We start from the raw sequence: 21,032 nt of genomic DNA on the forward strand, positions 1-21,032 counted from the left end.
CTCAAAGACCATATTGGTATACCAGACAGACATATATTTTATTATATATACAAAGCCATTTCCAAAAAAAGTTGGGACGCTGTGCAGAATGTAAATAAAAATAGGATACAATGATATGCAAATCAGGTAAACCATTTTTTTAAGGAAAATACTACAAACACAACAAATCAAATATTGAAACTGAGATATATTATTGTTTTTTTTTTAAATATATGACCATCATAAATTTGATGCCAACAACACATTCCAAAAAAGTTGGGACCAGGGCATGTTTACCACTGTGTTTCATCACCTCTTCTTTTAACAACACTCTGTAAGTGTTTGGGAACTAAGGAGACCAACTGCTTTAGTTTTGAAAGAGAAATGTTTTCCCATTCTTGTTTGATATAGAATTTCAGCTGCTCAACAGTTCAGGGTCTCCTTGGTCATATTTTTCATTTCATAATCTGCCAAATGTTTTCAGTGGCTGACAGGTCTGGACTGCAGGCAGGTCAGTTTAGCACCCAGACTCTTTTAATACGGAGCAGTGCTGTTATAATATATGCATAGTGTGGTTTTACATTGTCTTGCTGAAACAAACAAGGCCTTGCCTGAAAAAGACGTTGTCTGGATGGCAGCATATGTTGCCAAAACATGTATATATCGCTTAGCATTATTGGTCCCTCACCCATGCCATGTGCACTAATGCACCCCTATACCATCATGAATACTGTTTTTTTTTAACTGTGCACTGATAACAAGCTGAGTGGTCTTTATCCCGGAAGACACAGTGTCCATGATTTCCAAAAAGAATTTCAAATGTTGATTTGTTGGACCACAGGACACTTTTCCACTTCACCTCAGTCCATTTTAAATGAGCTTGGGCCCAGAGAAGGCAGCAGCGTTTCTGGATCCTGTTCATATATGGTTTCTTCTTTGCGTTTTAGAGTTTTAACTTGCATTTGTGGATGCCGTGACAACTGTTTTCACAGACAGTGGTCAGAAGTGTTTCTGAGCCCATGCAGTGAATTCCACTACAGAATCATGTCTATTTTAATGCAGTGCCACCTGAGGGCCTAAAGATCATGGCCAGCAAATACTGGTTTTTGGCCTTGTCCTTTGCATACAGACATTTCTCCACATTCTCTTAATCTTTTAATGATATTATGTACTGTAGATGATGAATCTCCAAGTTCTTTGCTATTTAACATTGAGAAACCTTATTCTTGAATTGTTGCACTATTTGCCCACATTTGGGGAACCCCTCCTCATCATTACTTCTGAAAGAGTCAACCTCTCTGGGATGCTTTTTTCTACCAAATCATGTTACTGACCTGTTGCCAATTAACCACCAGGTGTTTTTTAGCATGACACAACTTTAGCAGCCTTTTGTTGCCCCACTTCCAACTTTTTTGGAACGTGTTGTTGGCATCAAATTCAAAATGGGCATATATTTTTGAAAAAACAGTAACATTCCTCATTTCCAGCATTTGATATGTTGTCTTTGTACTGTTTTCAATTAAAATATAGGGTTTAAATGATTTGCACATCATTGCAATTTGTTTTTATTTACATTTTGCACAGTGTCCCAACTTTTTTGGAAATGGGGATGTATATTCATATATATATATATATATATATATATATATATATATAATGTTGTATGTATCACTGCCTCAGCCATTTTCCATTTTTAACAACTGAAGAAAACTTGCTGGCAGGATGATAAGACTTCCCTCTTTATATTGTTAAGCAGCACAGCAGTTAATTGAGTATCTACATTATCTGCATTCAGTTGTGGCAGAATTTTAGAGCCACTAAAGTGGGAGCAGGCACTGGACAATATTCAGTGCCAATGCTATTAGCACCATAAAAATAAAAGAAAGACGAGGCTGCCTTCTTTGTGCTGTTAAGCAACATGACATTAAAAGTAGGCTTAGAGTTTTAGAGACACTAAAGTGTGTTTAGGCACAGAGAAAAAGCAATGGTATTAGCACCATAAAAATAAGTGAGAAAGAAGAAGAAAGAAGGAAAGCAAGAAAGAAAAAAAAAATCAATGAATGGGAAGGAATACAGCACACCTGAGGCACATTATGGCAGGTGACAGATGAGGCATGAGTGAGGAGAAAAAACACGGAGACATGGAGAGATAATCGATGATAGAGACAGTATAGCAAAGAAAGAAAGAGAGAGAGTGATGGGGGAGGGCAGGGAGGTGGGAGGGAGGAGAGAGAGCTTGGCTGGAGTCCATGTTAGCAGCAGGGGAGTGGAGCAGGCGGTAGGGGAGGATCGCTGAGTGGCACGTGGAGAGGCAGTATTTCACTGCACTGGACGAGAGACAGAGCTGTGGAGGAGGAGAGAGAGAGAAGGAAAAAAAAGGTGGAGAGAAGAGGGAAGAGACAGGGCTTCTTATTAGTCAGACAAGTCAGCGGTGCACCTCCATTCTCTCCAAGATCAGCACGGCCCCCTTTGACTGACACACACACACACACACACACACACACACACTCGTGCGTGTGCGCACCCACACCCAGTGCATGTGTGAGTTGATGGAATGCGTCTGACAGGGCGGTCAGCCAGGGTTGAGTCAGAGCACTGCGTTTTCTTTAGCAGAGCGCTGGCCGCGCTGTGGAAACACACACTGTAAGCTTCACACACTCTCTCGTAGGGACATAACGACACACACACACTCACTCAACCTCCAGCTCCGAGGATTTACGAGTTGACTCCTATCATGATGCGCTGATGACTGCATGCTGACTGGAACCAAGCCTATCCATCTTTGCTCTGGACCATGGAGGCTAGTGGCACTGGACGGTAGGGACCGAGTCTAAGAGACATTTCAGGACAAGTGCGTGTGCCAGGATGGCGGGGTGCATGCGGACCCTCGCCCTCATACTTTGTGTGGTCCTGTGGAGCGACTTTGAAGTGCAAGGAGCAAAGAACAACTATCCGAGACTACGACTGTCCCATAAAGGTAAGGCAACAGGTGTATGTGATTGAGAGTGGTATTTGAGAACGGTGTAAACTTCATTAGCTGTGTGGTGTGGTTTAAGTATAAAAATTGAAAACGTCATAAAGAGAACCACTGTGAGTTGGCCCACTGGGCCTAATGATGTGGGTGAGTGGGCTTTAATGCAGAGTTTCCGCTCTTTCTTTATGCAGGTTAATGCATGCTGAACAGATTAAGAGGGTGCATACTTTACAGTGCTTTTCCACTTCCCTGTTATTAGACATTTCCTACGTAATCCTTCACCCTAGACATAAACTAAGCCTCAGAATAGAAAATATAAATAAAGAAATAAATCTGATTTTAAGAATAAAGTCTTAAACAAAATCTTCATGAAATGTTTACTCAAAGTAAAGGGCAGCTGGCATTTTCAAATGGTCTAAAATGAACAGGGTTATGAAATGTTGATATGACAGCAACTATATACTACACTGACTACAAGGTAACAATATTAATATGCTATGAAGTACAATATAAAAAGCAGTATATTTAACTGAATATCTCAACCTTGCAGTCAGGTCATATAAAATCTCTTGGCCCTTTCATCGATACTATTCTTTCAATCCACTTAGTGACTCATAGATTCCCATTCAATAAAACTTCATTATATTCCTTGTTATAAAGTAGGGCACTTGCTGCATATATATCACAGCGTGGGGCTCTTATTGAGATGTGAATGGTTTAGATGAGGCCACTTTGACTCCAATAAAGAAGTCAATCTCTGCTTTATATTGTTTTTCTTTGTGTTACGGTGGCTGAGTTTCTACAATGTGGCTTTCTTTAAACTCTGGTGGTTCAGTGAAAGAGCGTCAGCTACTCATTTTGTTATGCTGGTGTCTGCCTTGGCTGTTTACGCTGTAATGCAGGAAAGATGAGGGCACTCTTTGTAGATAGCTACACACCCTACCGGTGGGAAATCCTCTCTCTCTCTCTCTCTCTCTCTCTCCCTGTCTCTCTCTCTCTCTCTCTCTCTCTCTCTCTCTCTCTCTCTCTGTCTGTCCCTCTCCCTCCCTCCCTCCCTCTCTCTTTCTCTACCTTGCTTTCTTTCTCTTTCATTGCTTTTCTGGGGAAACAATGTCAAATAAGAATCCACACCAAGAATCCACAAGTTGGTCATGGTTGAGGCCATGTGTGGAATGTAGATGCTTAGCAAATTGTGTTATTTTTCATGTCTGTGATCTGTACACTTTACCTGCCCATGGAAACTGGCATACTTATTTTCATACATTTGGAGTCAGGAATTTGATTTACATAAAGCAGAATAAATTCCAAGAAGCAGGCCTGTGCTGGTAACAGCGTGCACGTATTTAAGAGACTAAATGGAAAATAAATGTGGTAAACCTAACCTTCTGCCCTCACCTAGCCCCACCCCTGGACACATTTAAACTGTTTACCACATATATTTTCCTCTTAGTTACCCAAATAGTAGCTCTGTTTCTATTTAATAATAATAATAATAATAACAGCAACTTTTTTATTGGGTAATTTTGAGTTATAGAATGTGAGTTGAAGCTTGTTTTTATTAAATAAAAAAAACATAATAAAAACACACTTCACTAAAGGTTGTGGTTGTAGTGTACTGTCATCTTCAATTAAGCCATAAAACTATAATTAATCTACTAAGAAAAAACAGAATTGGAAATATCAAGTGAACCTTGTCATTTAGCTTAGCCTAATGCCTTCTTCTTTGAAGCCATTTTGCCTGAGGTTGTTTGGAACAGCCTGTTTAACCTGATGAACAAGAGGTGAGACTTAATTTTACTTACATGTTTGTCTGACACCCAATGCTGTGGTCTGAGCATGTCTTGAAATGTACACTGTAGCATAAAGGCGGCTCTTTGTGCAGGCATAATATTTGCCTGCAGCACAGAGCATGTTCAACCAGTGCAGCTCAACAGCCACATTTACAGAATATCTCATCTACAGCTGTAAGTTACTTTCTTAACTAGGTTAATGGTCATCTGGCACTGGCCTAAGTATCTGTCATGAAGTGACTGAAGTGCCGTGGAGTATAGAATTTCCAGTCTGTTTAAATAATGAATTTGACTTAATATAAAAATGTAACCAGCTTTCTACTTTTAGTCAGAAGTATAATCATGTGATATTTAAGCACACCATGATTGACAAGATTCTCTTATATTTCCTTCTCTAAATATAACATTTTCTCATCTCTGTGCCTAGCCCAGTCCCTTGCTTCACTTTTCTCACCTCCATTTCTCTCCTTTTTAACAGCTATGTACACAGTCTCTCCAGCAGTCTATCTTTTGCTCTTTATTTCACACCCTCTTTCTCTCTCACTTTCGCTCTGCTTTCTGCATGTCTGGACTGATACATCGTGCTTCACCATGCAGAGCGGAGAAGAGCATTTAGCGTGCATCCTATCATTATGGAATGAAAAACATCTTGGCTTTAATACATGCCATCAGTCTGCTGCCAGTGTGAGCAGCCTGCACTGAGGTATTCGGAGAGCTTGCAGGCAGTTACAGGAGGGAGGTGTGTGGTTAGGCCTCATGGGTTTCACTGTTGGGATATTAATGTGTCAAAATATATTTAGCATAAAAACAGGGAGGTAATTGAAGTCAGCTTTTGTCATGATCTGTCAGCAGCTGCACAGGTTGCTGGGTGAAAACAAAGTGCCTGCTTGGTGCAGGAGACCCAGTTCAACAGGAACCTGTGGCAGCGTGTTTATAGGCCTAATTTGGATGATTTAGATGTTCCTGGAGCCTCTCTCATCTTTTTTAGTGCAGTGTTTTTCTCTTTTACAGTTTCCTACACCCTTGATCTGTGCATGTAACTCCGTTTGCCCTTGATTGCAGTTTTTAAGGTTGAATAGAATTGAAGAGCAACTTTTAGGGTCTTGCTGTCAGCTAATCCATCATGGTAGCTTGCTATTTCGTATACTTATGCTGCTTAAAGATATTTATTATTCCAGATTCTTCTCGTTATGTAAAATGTTTTTTTTTGCCTACAGTCATGATCCAGGGATCCAGCATAAGCCTTCTAGAGGGTGTTTTCCTACAGTGCTAAATTATGTCTCAGTGGGTTAAGGATAATAGCAAAGTTCTTTCATTATTCAGCAAAATCTCCAACAGAATCTCTTTTTGGGTCAATTGACCGAGCAAAGCCTGATTAAGTGGAGACAAAATAGCAAAAGGAATAGATTTGACTGGTGTTCTTCCAAAACTGCTAAAATTGTTTTATGAGGACATAATAATTCTGGTTTGGGGCAAGGCTGTAACCAATCAAACTCCTTAATGCAATGATTCCATTGCCCAATTTCCGTGATTATCAGACCATGGCTGTACACCGGACTCAGCAGAGCTCCATGGAGTCCAAAGTGGCAACTCCCATTTCAAACATGCTTTAAGACCATGAAGTGAACTTCATGTCACTATGCTTGCAAAATTTGTAGGTGTTTGGGTGGAGTTGCATGGGTGGGACCCCACGTTAAACACTGTGGTGAGCCGTTTTACTCTGAAGTGGGTACAAACATAACTCCGAGGCCAGATACAACCACAGGAGTTAATGAATAAGCTGTGTGATTTTCATGTTAACAGAAAGGACGAATGTTCTGTTGCAGATGAATGAGCCTGTCCATTTTTGAGGTATGAAAATTGCCTGTGGCAAATCTAAAGACCAGAATGTGCCAGCTGTGCATTCCGTATCTCCACTCAAGTATTTTCTAGAATATCATATCATGAGACTGGATTCTTTTTAGTCTACTGAATTCATTTTTCAAGCACAATTATAATTAGACCCTTTTCTAGCACAGTCACCAAGGGGGGTCAAAAAGCACGTGGGGCACATGATCTCCAAGAGCTGTACATTTATCCCTGAGTGAAATTAGTTTAAATCTTCTCCAAACATTATTTCAAAACACTTCCACCTGGTCCTGCAGAGAGGGACTCTGTTTTAGATGATGTCACGCTGTTATGACAGAGTTCGAGTTTCATGCATTACCTTGTGTAAATAAATCTCTCTGGGTGTACCACAGTATCGCTGGACATTTGCCTTTCACAAAATTTAAACACGAAGCTGCCAAAGGCTCTCCAGAGCTTTTAGTGGGTGTTCCAGCTACTTAAGAGGACCCAGTTTTTTATCTTGAATCTATAAATTCTCAAAAATACTTGACCTGCTCAACTAGTAACAAATTTCACCAACCATAGTTCAAGCTATTTTTGAAGGGGCCTGAAATGAGAAACTAGACATAGAACAGCTTGATTCTGTTAAAAAATAAATGACTAGGTAGCCATTTGCTGCATTCAGAAGCTTCCAATCACTTCTAATTTCCTGTGGAAAATTAGAATTCTATAGGAAAATAGATTTCAATAAGTGATCCCCCGATCAAGTCTACTGGATTTGTATTGATTGGCATTGACAGTAATCTTATTAAACGATCAGATATCTGTCAGAATCCACATTCAGTCCTGTTTTTTAGTCATGTCTGTTAGAAAATTGTAACAGTGCAATTATATAAACTTGCCATGTTTGGTGTGCAAATTTTGCTTCTTTGATTTAGCACTGGAGCCACAAGGCTAGTGTTGCTAACAAACACTACAAGTCAATAGTCACCCAAAAGTTTTCTGTAAATACATCCCTAAAACTTCTCTCAACCCTGTCAGATTGCATCCAGGTCTTCCTTAAGGTTGCATAGATTTATCGATGTGGTTTAGGGCACAGTATACCTTCCCGTTTATGATCACTTAGGCATACGGATGCTACAGATTGCTTTCACAGTTTCTATTTTTTTATAAATAACGTTTCAAACTTACGTTTATTAATAGAAACGAAATAAATCATCAGTGTAATTTATTGTCTATATGTTGTTGTGACGTGCATCTTCAAGGGGAGTAGGATTCTACATGGGAGTCAGAATTTGGCACCTGTTGTCAAAAGAAGCTGCCTTCAGTGTTTAGCTACATGTTTTGTTCAGTTTGATAGTACATAGTAAGTCATACTATGTCCTAAACCACAATGACAAGTCTGCATGACTTTAATGAAGACCTGGATGGAGAAATTTTGGTAACACTTTCTATGAATGTCACCTTTGTTAGCATCTATAAACACATTCATAACATGTTATAATGCATTCGTAAGACATTATAAACATAGCTATAAATATTTATAAAAATGCACTATACCTTATATCCATGTTTATTATGCATTATGAATTGTTAACATAATACATTATAAGTACTGATCATAACAAATTATAAGAGCTCATAAGTCGTATTTGTCCGCTCTAAGTAAAGTGAAGCATACTGTACTAAAGCCTCCTCCAGTGTTAAGAGTGTGGCTTTAAGTTGAAGTATTTACTGAAGGATTTACTGAAACACTAAAACATACATAATAAAACACATTACAAGCTTCAAATGTCAGAGTTTAATCTAGTGCTGCCATCAGTGCCTTACCAAATGTGGGAAAGGTAATGTACACCAGTGTTAGCTTGGTATTTGTCTTTACTTTGGGACTGACTTCTTTGGCACTGACATTATAACATGTTATTAACACTATTTATAATGCATTATATTAACAATTCATAATGTATAATAAACATGGCTATAAACTGTAATTCATCCATCCATCCATCCATCATCTAAACTGCTTATCCTTCTGGGTCGCGGTGGGGTGCTGGAGCCTATCCCAGCTGTCATTGGGCGGAAGGCAGGATAACTGTAATTCAGTGTAATTCTTTTTTATAAATATTTATAACCATGTTTATAATGCCTTATGAATACATTATAACATGTTATAAATGTGTTTATAGATGCTTATAAAGGTGACATTCACAGAAAGTGTTACCGAAATTTTGTATATGTCTACTGCGTATTTTCTTTGCTTCTAGGTAAAATACCACCTTAACAAGGCAGTGGTATTGCATCAGTACTGAGTAGCAACAAGAGATAATTTCTATCATGTTTGACCGGCAGGATGGCCTTTTCTTGCATTCCCTTAGTGATATCGCAGTTAGCACTGGAGGTGGAAAGGTTTGATCACAGTCTATTATTTCCTATATAGTTATACAGTTGTCAACTGAATGATTGCATGTGACTCCCTAAATCTGCACTGCACCACCTGCTACTAAAGAACATAAACTTTAAGCCGCAAAATCCACCCTCGGGTTGTGTTTCACAGAGCTTTTGGCTGTTATGGCGATGCTAGACGGTAGCACTGACGCCTGTGTTTCGTTTTATACTCTGTTTTAAAATTGATAGTATAACGGCCCAAAAGCCAGCTCGGATTGCATGTAGGTTCAAGTCGTAATTGCTGGTGTGCACCCCTGTCTGAGCTGTAATTTTAAACCTGCCTTTGAGCAGAAGAAGGAGACCATCTATGCTCCTGATGGCTTTAAATGATTTTGCTCAGGGTCATTTTCTTAAATGAGAGTTGATAGGGGAACAACAAAGGCCTATTGCCTGTCTTTGCCACTTACTATGATATATATCATTTCCCTTATATCAAACATTTATAGGGCCATAGAAGGTTTAGATTATAAAGGCCTTTCATTACTTCTATTAACAATGATAGTGGGTTGTTCATGTGGTAAATCCCAGTGTAATCAGTGGAAGAGTTTCACTATTTGTCATTCTAAAAGCCTATTTCCACGTGTCCTCTCTCAGTCAGCACATGAAAGCTGGACAATTTATTGCTGTCTCCTGTCTGCTGGGTATGTTATTTCCTGACATTGATTTGTGCTCCTAGCAGGTCTGTTCACTGTTAGGTAATTAATGATATCCTAAGAATGATAGAGAAGTTTGTTCTGACTGTAGCAAAACCTCATACACTTGGAATGACGAGGACACATCCAGAAGATCCATCAGATCTCTCTCTTTCTCCCTATCTCTCTCTCTCTCATCACACCACCCCCTCTCCTTTCTTTTCTCCAGAGAGCTAAGAGAGGTCTATTTACCCAATAAACCCATCACTTCCTTTCAAACATGGGAGCTGAGGGGTCGTCATGGAGACAGCTTCTCCGGAGAGAGAGAGAGACAGACGTAGAGAGAGTGAAAGAGGGAGGGCCCACGAGTTTGTAATAAACATCACAGCCAGTGCAATCAGTAGGGGACAAAATGGACCCACACACATGGGCTTAAGGAACACATTCTGCTTGAAGCAAAAGCGTGTTCTGCATTAGACTTCGAAAAAACCTTTCATCTGAGCAAGAACAATGCAAGCTACAATCAGCTTTTATCCTTAGTTAGGCTATTCATGTCAAACACCCACGGCAACTATGAAATGAGGACAATGAGCTTGATCCACAGGGGTACAGTGGCTCAGTGTGCATCTTAAAGTGAGTTTTTATCATGCCATGCAGCTCAGCCATGAAGGTTGCTTTATCCCGTCTCTCCTCACTGTCTAGTCCTCTGTTTGTCCTATCCATGCTCTAACTACAAGTGCATTCTTTCATAGCAGCTGTTGAAGGGCTGGTCAAGCTTTATAGAAGTTGGCAAACATTTAATACATACTAAAATTAGCTTAGAGTTTAGATGTGCCACATAACATTGGGCCTCATTCACCTCATTCAACCAGCTGTTCTTAAGAAGAAATTTCTTCTTAAAACCCACTTGCGCAGTTTGCTGACATTCACCAATGTTTTCCTATTTGGGATTTGTTCTTGGGTCAGAACAGAGTCTATGCACACTCAAGATTGCAAAGGTGCGAACAATTCTGCGGTTTAAGAACACCATTAGTCTGACATAGAGTTTTTCTTAGGACCTTTCTCAATAGCAAATTCAAGAAAAAACTTAGGAAGATATTGGTGAATGAGGACTGTTGAGTTTCCAGTTTTAAAATGCTGCACTACTGAGCTGAGCTGTGTTGTTGTAGCTAATCAAAACTAGACACGTTGGAAATGACACAGAATCAAACTCCCTATAGGGAAATCTGTCCACTCTGTAGACATCCCTGGGCAGTTATTTCAAATCATAGACCAGACTTCTGTTTCTAAAGGGAGAGACCTGTGCATCTGAAAATGATTGCAACATTAATGTTTCAAAAACACATTTAAAACCACAGACAAAATCTGACACAAACAGCATAAAAAGTTGGCTGGCTTAGGAGAGTGGGACTTTGTTCATGAACAGGCACCTAGTTAAGTGTTACAAGCTCTCCCTTTCATTTTCCAGTGACCTGTCTCCTGCTTTATAATGTATCTGACCAAACTTACCACCATGCTAACATCAGTTCATTTACACAAAACGACCCCAAATCTGTGCTAACAATGTGAACTTTCACGCATATACAAAATAAATATCATTTGAAACTAGTAACACACTCTAAATTCCCATATTTTGACAAAAAGTTGTTGTCGAGTTGCGTGCTACAATTTCTCATGAGATTAAATGGGATTTTTGTGTTCTGTAAAGCCAACCTCGCAACAGTTGCTACAAAAGAACATGTTTGTGACTTGAGCATACATAGGTCAATTCCCCCAGAGCTCCTATTTCCTTCAGTTTGTCCTCTCATTGCCAGTGCCCCTCCCCTTATCTCCTCGCTGGTTCATGTGGCATTCATTTGGGTGCTGACATCACGGACAAACACTTTGCACAACACAAGGCCATAAGGAAGATAGAGTAATTGTCTTTCACACTGGGGAGCCTCCAATCTGCCTTCCAACCCACAGGGAACTGGAAAGCCAACAAATGTCCATAGCTCAGGCTGTATTTCTCCTCTTTTTGGGAAGAAACATTCAAAGCACTGTAAAGTGCAATGCCACGAGCACTGGCCAAATTGTAGGACAAAATTTTAAGTTTAAAAATTCGCTGAGGTCTGTTATGAATTGTAGCCATGTAGAAATGTCCCTTATCTTACGCAATGCCTATTTGTTTATGTAGAACAATTTATGACCTCTGTGTGATTCTAATTTGTAAAACAGCCTTTTGTTGATGTTGTGGTTTGGGTGCATTAGACAAACAGCAAACTTCTGACAATGATAATCCACATGAGATGAACGGGACAGTTTTTGGCAGTTTTACAATTTTTCTGACTGAGGATATGGCATCCCCTTCCATCTTCTCTTCAAATTGAGCCCTGGCCACGAGGCCAAGCTCCTTTCCAACTGTCTCCCTAAGTTATAAGCGACATTTCTCCTGGGACAGCCTTTAAGTAAAACTAATCATCTTTATGCCTGTGAGTGAATTACAGTGCTTCATTAATCAAGAGGTTCTTCCTACTGAAGGGCAATTTTCTTTATGACTTGCAAAGATTTACAATACAGTCTTAACGCTCTAAAATCAATAACTAATTTTAATTTAAAGCTTTGCTTTGTTATCCCAACTTCCCCCTAATTCTTTCTCTTTTCCGCTGTGTATCATTGTATCACATTCCCGGGACTTTCCAGTCCAGGTTATGTATGAGAATAAATAGTTTATTTTTACTTTATGAGGCTAATTCTCCTATGGCATCTTTCAGCGCCTCAACCATACGTGTTGAAAGTCTTCCTGATTTTCCGTTTGAAGTAGGTGTGCAGCAGACCATAGTGCTTGCATAACCCATTTGTTTTAAGCATCGTGGATTCTGTCTGTGCCTCAGAGCTTACAGGGAACACTCAGTCTATCCCAGGTGGGGAAAATGATAGGGAATTAAACAGAGGAAATTCCCTCGCCATAGCTTCAAAGCATGCCATTCTGCACATGTATGGGCACTGAATTTGACTGTAAGTGGAAACATTCATTGAGACCAAAGACTCTTTACTGTATGTGAGATTATATATATAGTCCAGATGTATAGATACCTACATAGTAGAAATTAAAGAAATTACAAATTATAGCTTATATACAGCCTTTGTTACTGTGCAGCATGGTTTCTTGTTACTCCATATTAAGGAGAACAAAATAATGGGTAGAAATATGGAATTGAAGATGACTTAACATCACACATTGCCCAAAGGTTTTTGCATTTTATGACAGTGACACACAATGAAAAATGACATTCATGAGCAATTTCCATGTCCCTTCTATATTGTTACGTGACTATAAAATTGGACATTAATAGCATATGTTGTTAAATGAACCCTTTTAAAAAGGGTAGACGAAACCCTTCTTGTGGACGAAAAAATGTTGGATTCTGTAAGATTTAATAGATTTGGCTTGACTACATTCCCATATTCAAAAGGAATTTCTAGTTATTTATAAAATGGTTACTCTCGTCTTCTTGTTTGATATATATTTTGTTTGAATATGTAATTTCACTATGTAATAAAGTACATTCTCACTGGGAACAATTACTTGTGTTAGGGGATCCAAGATGTCAGAAAGCATTCAGTCTTTAGAAAAAACATGCAGTGTAAACATAATTTAAAAGTAATTATACCCAGTTCCATGTATGTGCTAAAAAATACCACTGCGTGGCAAGCCAGGTCTTGCGCTGTTTCAGTCTAAGACTACAAACTATACATTCCACAGTATGTTTCATATAGAAGAACTGGCCTATATCTGTCTTCTCTCTCTCTCTCTCTCTCTCTCTCTCTCTCTCTCTCTCTTCTGACTGCTAATGCTGACATTTGATTGACACATGCCTCCTGTTTCTGGAGGAGGCACACATGCAGTGCGTGTTTGTGCTTCTATCAGTCAGCTCAGTTAGCTCTGTATCTGAACAGCAGGTAATTGAGGTTTATCTTGTAGCTGTTGGAGAACAGTAGGTGAATTATGGTGTTTGAATATGTCTATCTTCATTAGCGTGACTGACAGGTCAGAATAACTAAGCCAAGTGAAGTGTCGCGTGTGCAGATAAGGCATTTGTGTTTTTTTGCAAGTGATTCTATATTATGCTGTGCAGCTCGCAGTAAAGATGTCCAGCTTGTGAATGAAGAATATACAGTGGCCCTAAAAAGCATTTGTCCCATAAGTATGTCAAATGTATTAAGTTCATTGTGTTAGAAAAATGTCAAACCAATTGGCATTTATTTTAAACAGACCATTTTACTTTTTGGGATTCTTTCTGAAAGGTGGCTGGTGTATTTCGGATCATTATTGTTTGAGCAAGTTCTTTTCAGAATTCTACAGGTTTAAATGACTTTGTAAACTTCTTTTGAGTTCATGATCCCTCAAGCTCACCAATACCACTGAAATAAATAAATAAATAAATAAATAAATAAATCAGCCCCAGACTCTGACAGTTCCACCTCTGTGCTTTACACTTATTGTGGAATTCTTCACTGGAATTGGAATCGCTGGAGACTTTATGACAAGCAGTCCATCATGACAATATATTCCTTTTCATCATTCTTTCAGACTTTACATATCCATACTCCACCCACAAATGCATTCTTTCACAGCAATCAGAAACTTTGCAGAATGTTGGCAAAATCCCTGTTCAACATTACTAGCTTCCCCATTCAAGAGTACTATTCATCTTTAGAATTTATAGTGTTATTAATTTCAAATAATATTTATTTTGTATGTATGCAGAAGGTCACACTGTTAAGACAAATCCTTTTTTCATCATGTAATTGAGCTAGTGTTAACATGGTGGCAACTTTGTTGTCATTTTCAAACTGCCTGAAGTTTCAAATAGCTGCAGCAGTACTGTGCAACTTGCAATCATAGCATCTTGAACTGAAACTCAACACAGTTTAGTAAATATAAACTCCAATCTAAATTGAATGGGATTTTTGCCAGTGTTCCATAAGGCTTGTCCAACCTTACTGCACTTGGTACGAAAGGATGTGTTTTGTAGGTGGAGTATATATAGATCAATGGCCAACTCTCTTGGCTTTCTAGGCCTTCAGAGAATGCCTAAGGATTTCTGTAAAAATAATAACAAAACTAAATGTCTGTAACTTTTGGTTAAAACTCTGCAAGTGTTGTAGTAGTTCTCTTGGGTTTCGATTGAGAACAAAAGGGTCAAATGGTCAATGGAAAATTGCCCAATCCCTGTTGTATCTAGGTAGATAAAACCAAGCGAGCTCTCCCATTTCATAGGACTTTAAGCTGGTCTGAAATCCTAACATATCAGATTAACCACCAGATTAACCAGGTTAGGAACTGAAAGTGGAGTCAACCAGTCACGTTTTGATTTACAAATGGTAGGACCAATTTTTGTAATTAAAAAAAATCACTCTAGGCCTTCTGACTGTGAGTAGGAATGGTAGCCTTTTTTTTTCAGTCAGATGGAAAACAGGGGCTGCTCTATGCCAGAGCTCTAAAGGAGTCACTGCAAAATTGCTACAAGGTGTGATATATGTTAATAGGTCTGTTACAAGCTCCAGATAAAACATGGAATGTCTTTTGCAAGCTAGAGCAGCCCAACTGTCTTCATGTGAATCACTGTTGGTTCAGTGCTAACATAATACTAAAATCACTGGGTGCTAGCTGGAATTACCTTTATTGTAGAGGTGTTTATTCCAGTTTTTTGACAGAGCTTTGTTTTTTCACAGAGCTTTGCTTAAATGCCTCTTCTCCATGCTGGGGAAACCCGTTGTATATAATTCTTTAAAGAATCTTTTAAAATGGTCCTAAACCAAAAATTGTTTTGCTATTGTTACAAGTCATTGAACATTTCTAGTACTGTATGGAAGCCTGTGTGCTAAGAGTGTGGATTCAGTATGAATCTAGACAGTGTATAAAGTTAGAAACGTTCATTCATGTTTTGCCTAAGCTCCACTGATAGTATACTCTATCTCATTCTTACCACTCCATATCTTCTCTCTCTCCTCACATATCTGTTGTTCTTCACTCGTATCTCTCTCCATAACTATGTGTGATATCAATGTGTGGAGTCTCTCTGCTCTACAGCTGTGCCACTATAACCTTTAAAGAGATGGTAATGGTTTTAATCTCACTCTCTCCATCAAGGTTTTCCATGATACGAAGACAAAACACCTCACAGTGCCATGCTGGATCTGCAGACAGACGCAGTTCCATCACAGCAGTGAGAGAAGATTGCAGAATTATGCCAGATATTTTCCATGAAATTCTTCCATGTAGGAAGGTTTTCTGTGCAAACAGGACAATTATGCTTTGTAATTTAGACTTTAAAGAGGATTGCGATGGACATGACCTTTTTATTGTGCATCTACCATGCAGCAATCATCAGACCACCTTTGAGTATCTCAAGTGTGCCAGCTTTGGGATGGAAAATTATATTTTCTTTTCCTCCACTTATTATAAATCCAAGCAAATAGTTCAGCTTCTGTCATGCCTGTCCATGACTTGTAGTACTGAATAAATTGACTAAATACACAATCACTGTCTTGGTCACGGCAAAACTCTGAATGCTAGGTGGCTCAAATGCTACCTTATCTCTTTAATGCTGTAGCAATAAAGTGGCTGTTTCTAACTTTGAATCCATTCCTCTCTTTTAATAACACTTTTTAAATGCTGTTGTCACATTCATTTTGATATGTAAAGAATATAGACACAATAAAGTATACAGTTCCTAGATTTTTCTTGTCTGTGGCACAGACTTCCATTTTGAGCAAGAAAACATAGGATTAGGAATATACTTCATACTTAAATCCCTATTTACTGTTACTGTCATGAAAAATGAAAGTAATAAGCTCTTAGTGTTCAGTATTTAATTTGTTCCCAGAAGTTCCACTTATGAGGTTTGTGTGTTTATAAATCAAAAACTGTCACAACTCTTTTTTACCTGACCATTTTCAACCTTTTTTATACCTTAGAATTAAACAGGCTGTTTGTGTAACAATACTTTTAAAGGCCGTTTGACACACCACAAAAAAGACATCACGAAAATGCATAAAATTCGGTTCCATTTTTTGGCATTTCTATATAGCACCAAAAAGAGTTCTTCTATTGTTGCAGTGTCAAGCTTATTACAATAGAAGAACCCTTTTGGGTGCTATATAGAACCCTTTTTAAAAAGATTCTGTATAGAGCCATCTATAGCACTTTCTCCATCAATCTGAAGGACCCTTTCAAGATGCAAAGAACCCTTTAATCATGCTGAGGGTTTTTTGAGTGTTTATGGTTCTATGTAGAGAAGAACCCTTGAAGACCCATCTTTTTTAAGGGTGTACTACATCAAACGCTTTTATTTCAAAAAAGCTAAAAGTGTGTTTATCTGTCATGTGGGTTCCTTAAAGGAAAACATTGCTTAAGTCTTTGAATATGTTAAAAAAGTGGTGAGATCCCCTACCTTACTCCAACACACACACAAACACACAGAAGAACACATTTCAACTTTTTTAAAACAAAGCAATGGCACATTTTGTCTTGCAGTATCATTGAGTGGGAGAGTGAATTGGCTGGCATTGGCCAGGTTTAATTTCCTCTGTCCTACAGAGAGAGCTCTGGAATGGGGGAGTTATGACGGCTGTATTTTGGCACAGGCAGACAGTAGAAATAACACCAGTCACAGAGGATCATACAGGACATGCAGAAGGCAGTGAGGGGTGCAGTTTAAGCCCTGGAGGCATCCTCTCCACAAGGCTGTCTTGCCATCTGGGCTCCAGACCAGTGAGATGCCCTTGCCAGTCAGCCCACAGGAAGTGCACTCCTCAGGGCTTCATTTCAGAGCAAAGGGCCTTCACCTCGCACGACCTGCAGAGACAGAGACACACAAACTGTTTATCATGCTGTTGACTTTGATTAGGGGGGAAATATTTCAGGAGCGTGTGCGTGTACACATAAGTCTGTACCAAAGACATGTGGAGAGTGCCCTTGTTGTTTGAGAATGAACATGCAAATCATAAAGAGGTCCAAAAGATCTTCAAAATAGACTGATTTCAGTAAGAAAGTAAGAAACCTTCAGGGCCTTCTTGGCCTATTGATTTCTGTGAACTTTATTTATGTAAATACTTAACAGACAATTGTCCAATCAGGATAATTTTTCATAGTGTCTAGGTAGATACAGCCAAGCAAGCTCTTCCATTGGTTAGGCCTTAGGAGCTGGACAGAAGGACCTAGATTAAGGAACTGACAGTGGAATCAACCAATCACATTTTGGTTTAAAATGGGTGGGACCAATTTTGTGAGGAAAAACATCACTCTAGACCTTCTGAAAGTCCTACATACGTCACTGACTGTGAATACGGGTGATACCCTAATTGGCATTGATCAGTTAGAAATGGAACAGTGGCATGTGCGTAGCCAGTGTTCTTTATTCAAAGATTCATTGTAAAACTGCAACATACAAGGTAAAATATATGTACAAGTTTCAAATAAAACATATGAATGTCTTTTGCAAGCTTCAGATGCCAAAATATGCTCATGTGCAGTGTTACCTTAGCACTAACATACTATTAGAAATGCCATAAGGGCGCCTGCAGTAATTAGCTTTATAGTTTTTTCACATTTATGGCCTGAACTAAAGTTCTGGCTCTACTATTCATGGTTTTCCACTTGCATTTGTTCACATTAAAACCAGGATTTAAGTTCTTGTTGAACAGATTTTTCTTGGTGGGTGCGCTGACCTGTTAAATCTAAATGACACATGGTGTGACGGATATTAATTAAGAAACCCATGCAGTAATATTAAATGCTTTTAATAAAGTCGTTTTTTCATAAACACAGAAACATTGCTTTTGTTGCAAAAACGTATAAAACCTATAATAATATTCTGTTGTAAATACAATTTAAGAGATTCTTTTTACAACAGAAGACAAAGCCAATATGGAAATTGACTTTTATAAATGTTCTTACAGAGCTAACATACAACATGTTGCTGTCAGATCAAAAACTTTATACTTCATTTAAAAAAAAAAAAAACTTTCAAAAATACTAGCTGCTATGTTATGAATGAACCAACAGAAATGACCCAAATTTACTTGGAATAAAATCTCATTTTAAATATCATATTGTACAATAAAGTAGAAAAGAATTAGAATAAATATATGCTCACTTTGCACAAATAATCTTTTCTTAGAAAGTTACTATTTTGAAAATACAAGATTTTATTATGACTGCGACTATGTTTCCTTGTGCTTCTTCATTGGCAGAATGGACATAAATATTGAATGCTTTGCTTTGTTTCTGAAGGGAGTTGTTGGTTAGCCTGGGCCAGACATGCAGTCTCTTATCAAGTTTCCAAAAGCAGAATCAGCCTTATGATAATTACAGAGGTTACTAGGTTAACGAAGTCAATATGCTAGTTTAAAGAAGGCATGCTCTCCAGCAGGGTCTTTACGTTCTCTATGTTCTCCTGTGGAGCAATCAGTGTCAGCCACCTGAGCTACACAATAATCTTCATTTTCAATCAGTGTGTTTGATTAAGTGTAATTACTGTGCTTTTGCCATATCTCACTTAACATTCATCTTCACTGAGGCACTGTATAAGGCTTTTCTTTACAGACCACATCATTGTGCAGTGCAAAAGGTCATTTAATATAGGATGTGCTGTATGGCTCTTCCTGTTAGATGGAGAGATGAAATAAATCTAGAGTGACAGATAAAAGAGAGAATGTCGTTTCCTCTCTGGGATGAAAGCACTTCCCTATCTCTGATAACCAATAGCCCCTTGGTGAGGGGAGTATACATCCACTTCTTCAATCAGTCTATCATCCACCTCCCTAAATCTGGACTCTTGCGTCCACCAAAGACTCTTTAGGGAGATCCGGCCTGTTTTCCGGCCTTTAGAGCGACTCATTCTTCTCACTCTACCCACATGGAGGACTTAGATGGAGGAAATGGGTCTTTATTTTAAGAGAGAGAGAGTGAGAGTCTGGTCAGCACATGTGGACGTTGATTTGAGGGAAGCATTGGGTCATTTCCATTTCAATCTATATTCCATTAGATGTGTATTTCCTGTATCAGTGTTGAGATTTTATTGAGTTGAGTTTGTTGAGTTTATCCACTGTCTTCAGTGCCTGTGGCTTTTTTCTCAGTTATTAGTTCCAGAGACAGAGAATGTGATCGATGCTGTTTCTTCTGAATAAATCCACACATCTGCTATATACAGCTTGATGACGAAAACCAGAAACAACAAAAATGACAACATGACAAAGTACAACTGACAAGAAACATTTCAACTGTTAGCACAGAACTATACCATCTAGCAAGGAAGAGAGTGGAGAGCTGAAAATCCTTGCTACAGGAGTTCTGGATATTCAGTTTGTTTTTCTAAGATCTTTAAAGGTCCTACCTGAGAGTGAGCAGTAAGCTTAAAGTAAAGGTGTATACAAATAAACAGTAATCAAATCAATTTATATCCATCAGCTTAACCATTTCTGACCATCCCCTCGAGGAAGCTCATTATTTGTAGTTGCGAAGTCAGTATGCTCAATACTCCAGTACCTTGTTGAGCTAATAAATAATTCATTAGCCACAAGAAATGGTTCACAGAAAAATCAAATGTACAGTTATTCCCTTCACCTTAAATGTAGTTGATTAGCCTGGACATGTGTCCTAGACACTTGCATTGCCTTTAAAGTTTTCCTCTTTGGTTTTGTAGTGGAGCTCCCAGCTCACACAGGATGATAAATCTTAGTATAAATTACAGTGGTACAGTAATACTCGATTTACACATTGCCTTCACTTAAAAAAAGATAAACTAGTCAAAAGATTTCATTTAGCTGTTTATTTTATTTGTTTACCCTAACCATCTACCATACTGTCTCAGATAAAACCAATGTGTCATTTGCATTGTCATTAGCTTGGGAATTTATAGCCAATAAACAACAATCACTGCATAAAATCAAATTCTTTTGGCACTCTGAATGTTTTTAATGTTCAGGGTCATACACTTAGTAAGTAGGACAGTACATATTGACTTGACTTGAAGAACCCATGTTAAAGCTTCTTTAAGTTCTTCCATAATTACAAAAACTCTTTTTCACAGAACGTGATAGCAATTATAATGACATGTCAGTTCACACAGAATTAAAATAACCTGGGATTATTTTATAGTAGGCAAGGTAAAGTGCTGGAATATTTGCGAGAGAGTTTGCTGTCCGTAAAAATGAATAAAATGGTGATTTGGACAAGACCTAAATCACAGAGACATACCAGATTACATTATCCCTCTCCATGTAAAACTAACCCTGTCTGAACACTACTTGTGTCACCCAAAGATTTTGAGTAACATTAACTGATGTTTCATTTTAGCTAAATTACCGCAAACAATAACAGCAAACGTGTCTTGGCTG

At 38.5% G+C, this 21,032-nt stretch overlaps 1 protein-coding gene across 2 annotated transcripts in view; it reads left to right on the forward strand.

The window, feature by feature from the left end:
* Positions 1 to 2,283: 2,283 nt before the first annotated feature.
* sema3e (sema domain, immunoglobulin domain (Ig), short basic domain, secreted, (semaphorin) 3E) overlaps positions 2,284 to 21,032 on the forward strand; it is a 51,017-nt gene continuing 32,268 nt past the window's right edge. The window contains exon 1 of one of the 2 annotated variants that reach the window (XM_036584680.1): positions 2,284 to 2,956. In XM_036584680.1, the coding sequence (XP_036440573.1) occupies positions 2,845 to 2,956 (112 nt within the window). In that variant the 5' untranslated portion in view covers positions 2,284 to 2,844. The remainder of the gene's footprint in view (positions 2,957 to 21,032) is intronic. The other variant, XM_036584681.1, reaches the window with a different exon arrangement.

The sequence above is a fragment of the Colossoma macropomum genome, unplaced genomic scaffold (assembly GCF_904425465.1).
Source record: "Colossoma macropomum unplaced genomic scaffold, Colossoma_macropomum, whole genome shotgun sequence".
Lineage (NCBI taxonomy): Eukaryota > Metazoa > Chordata > Actinopteri > Characiformes > Serrasalmidae > Colossoma > Colossoma macropomum.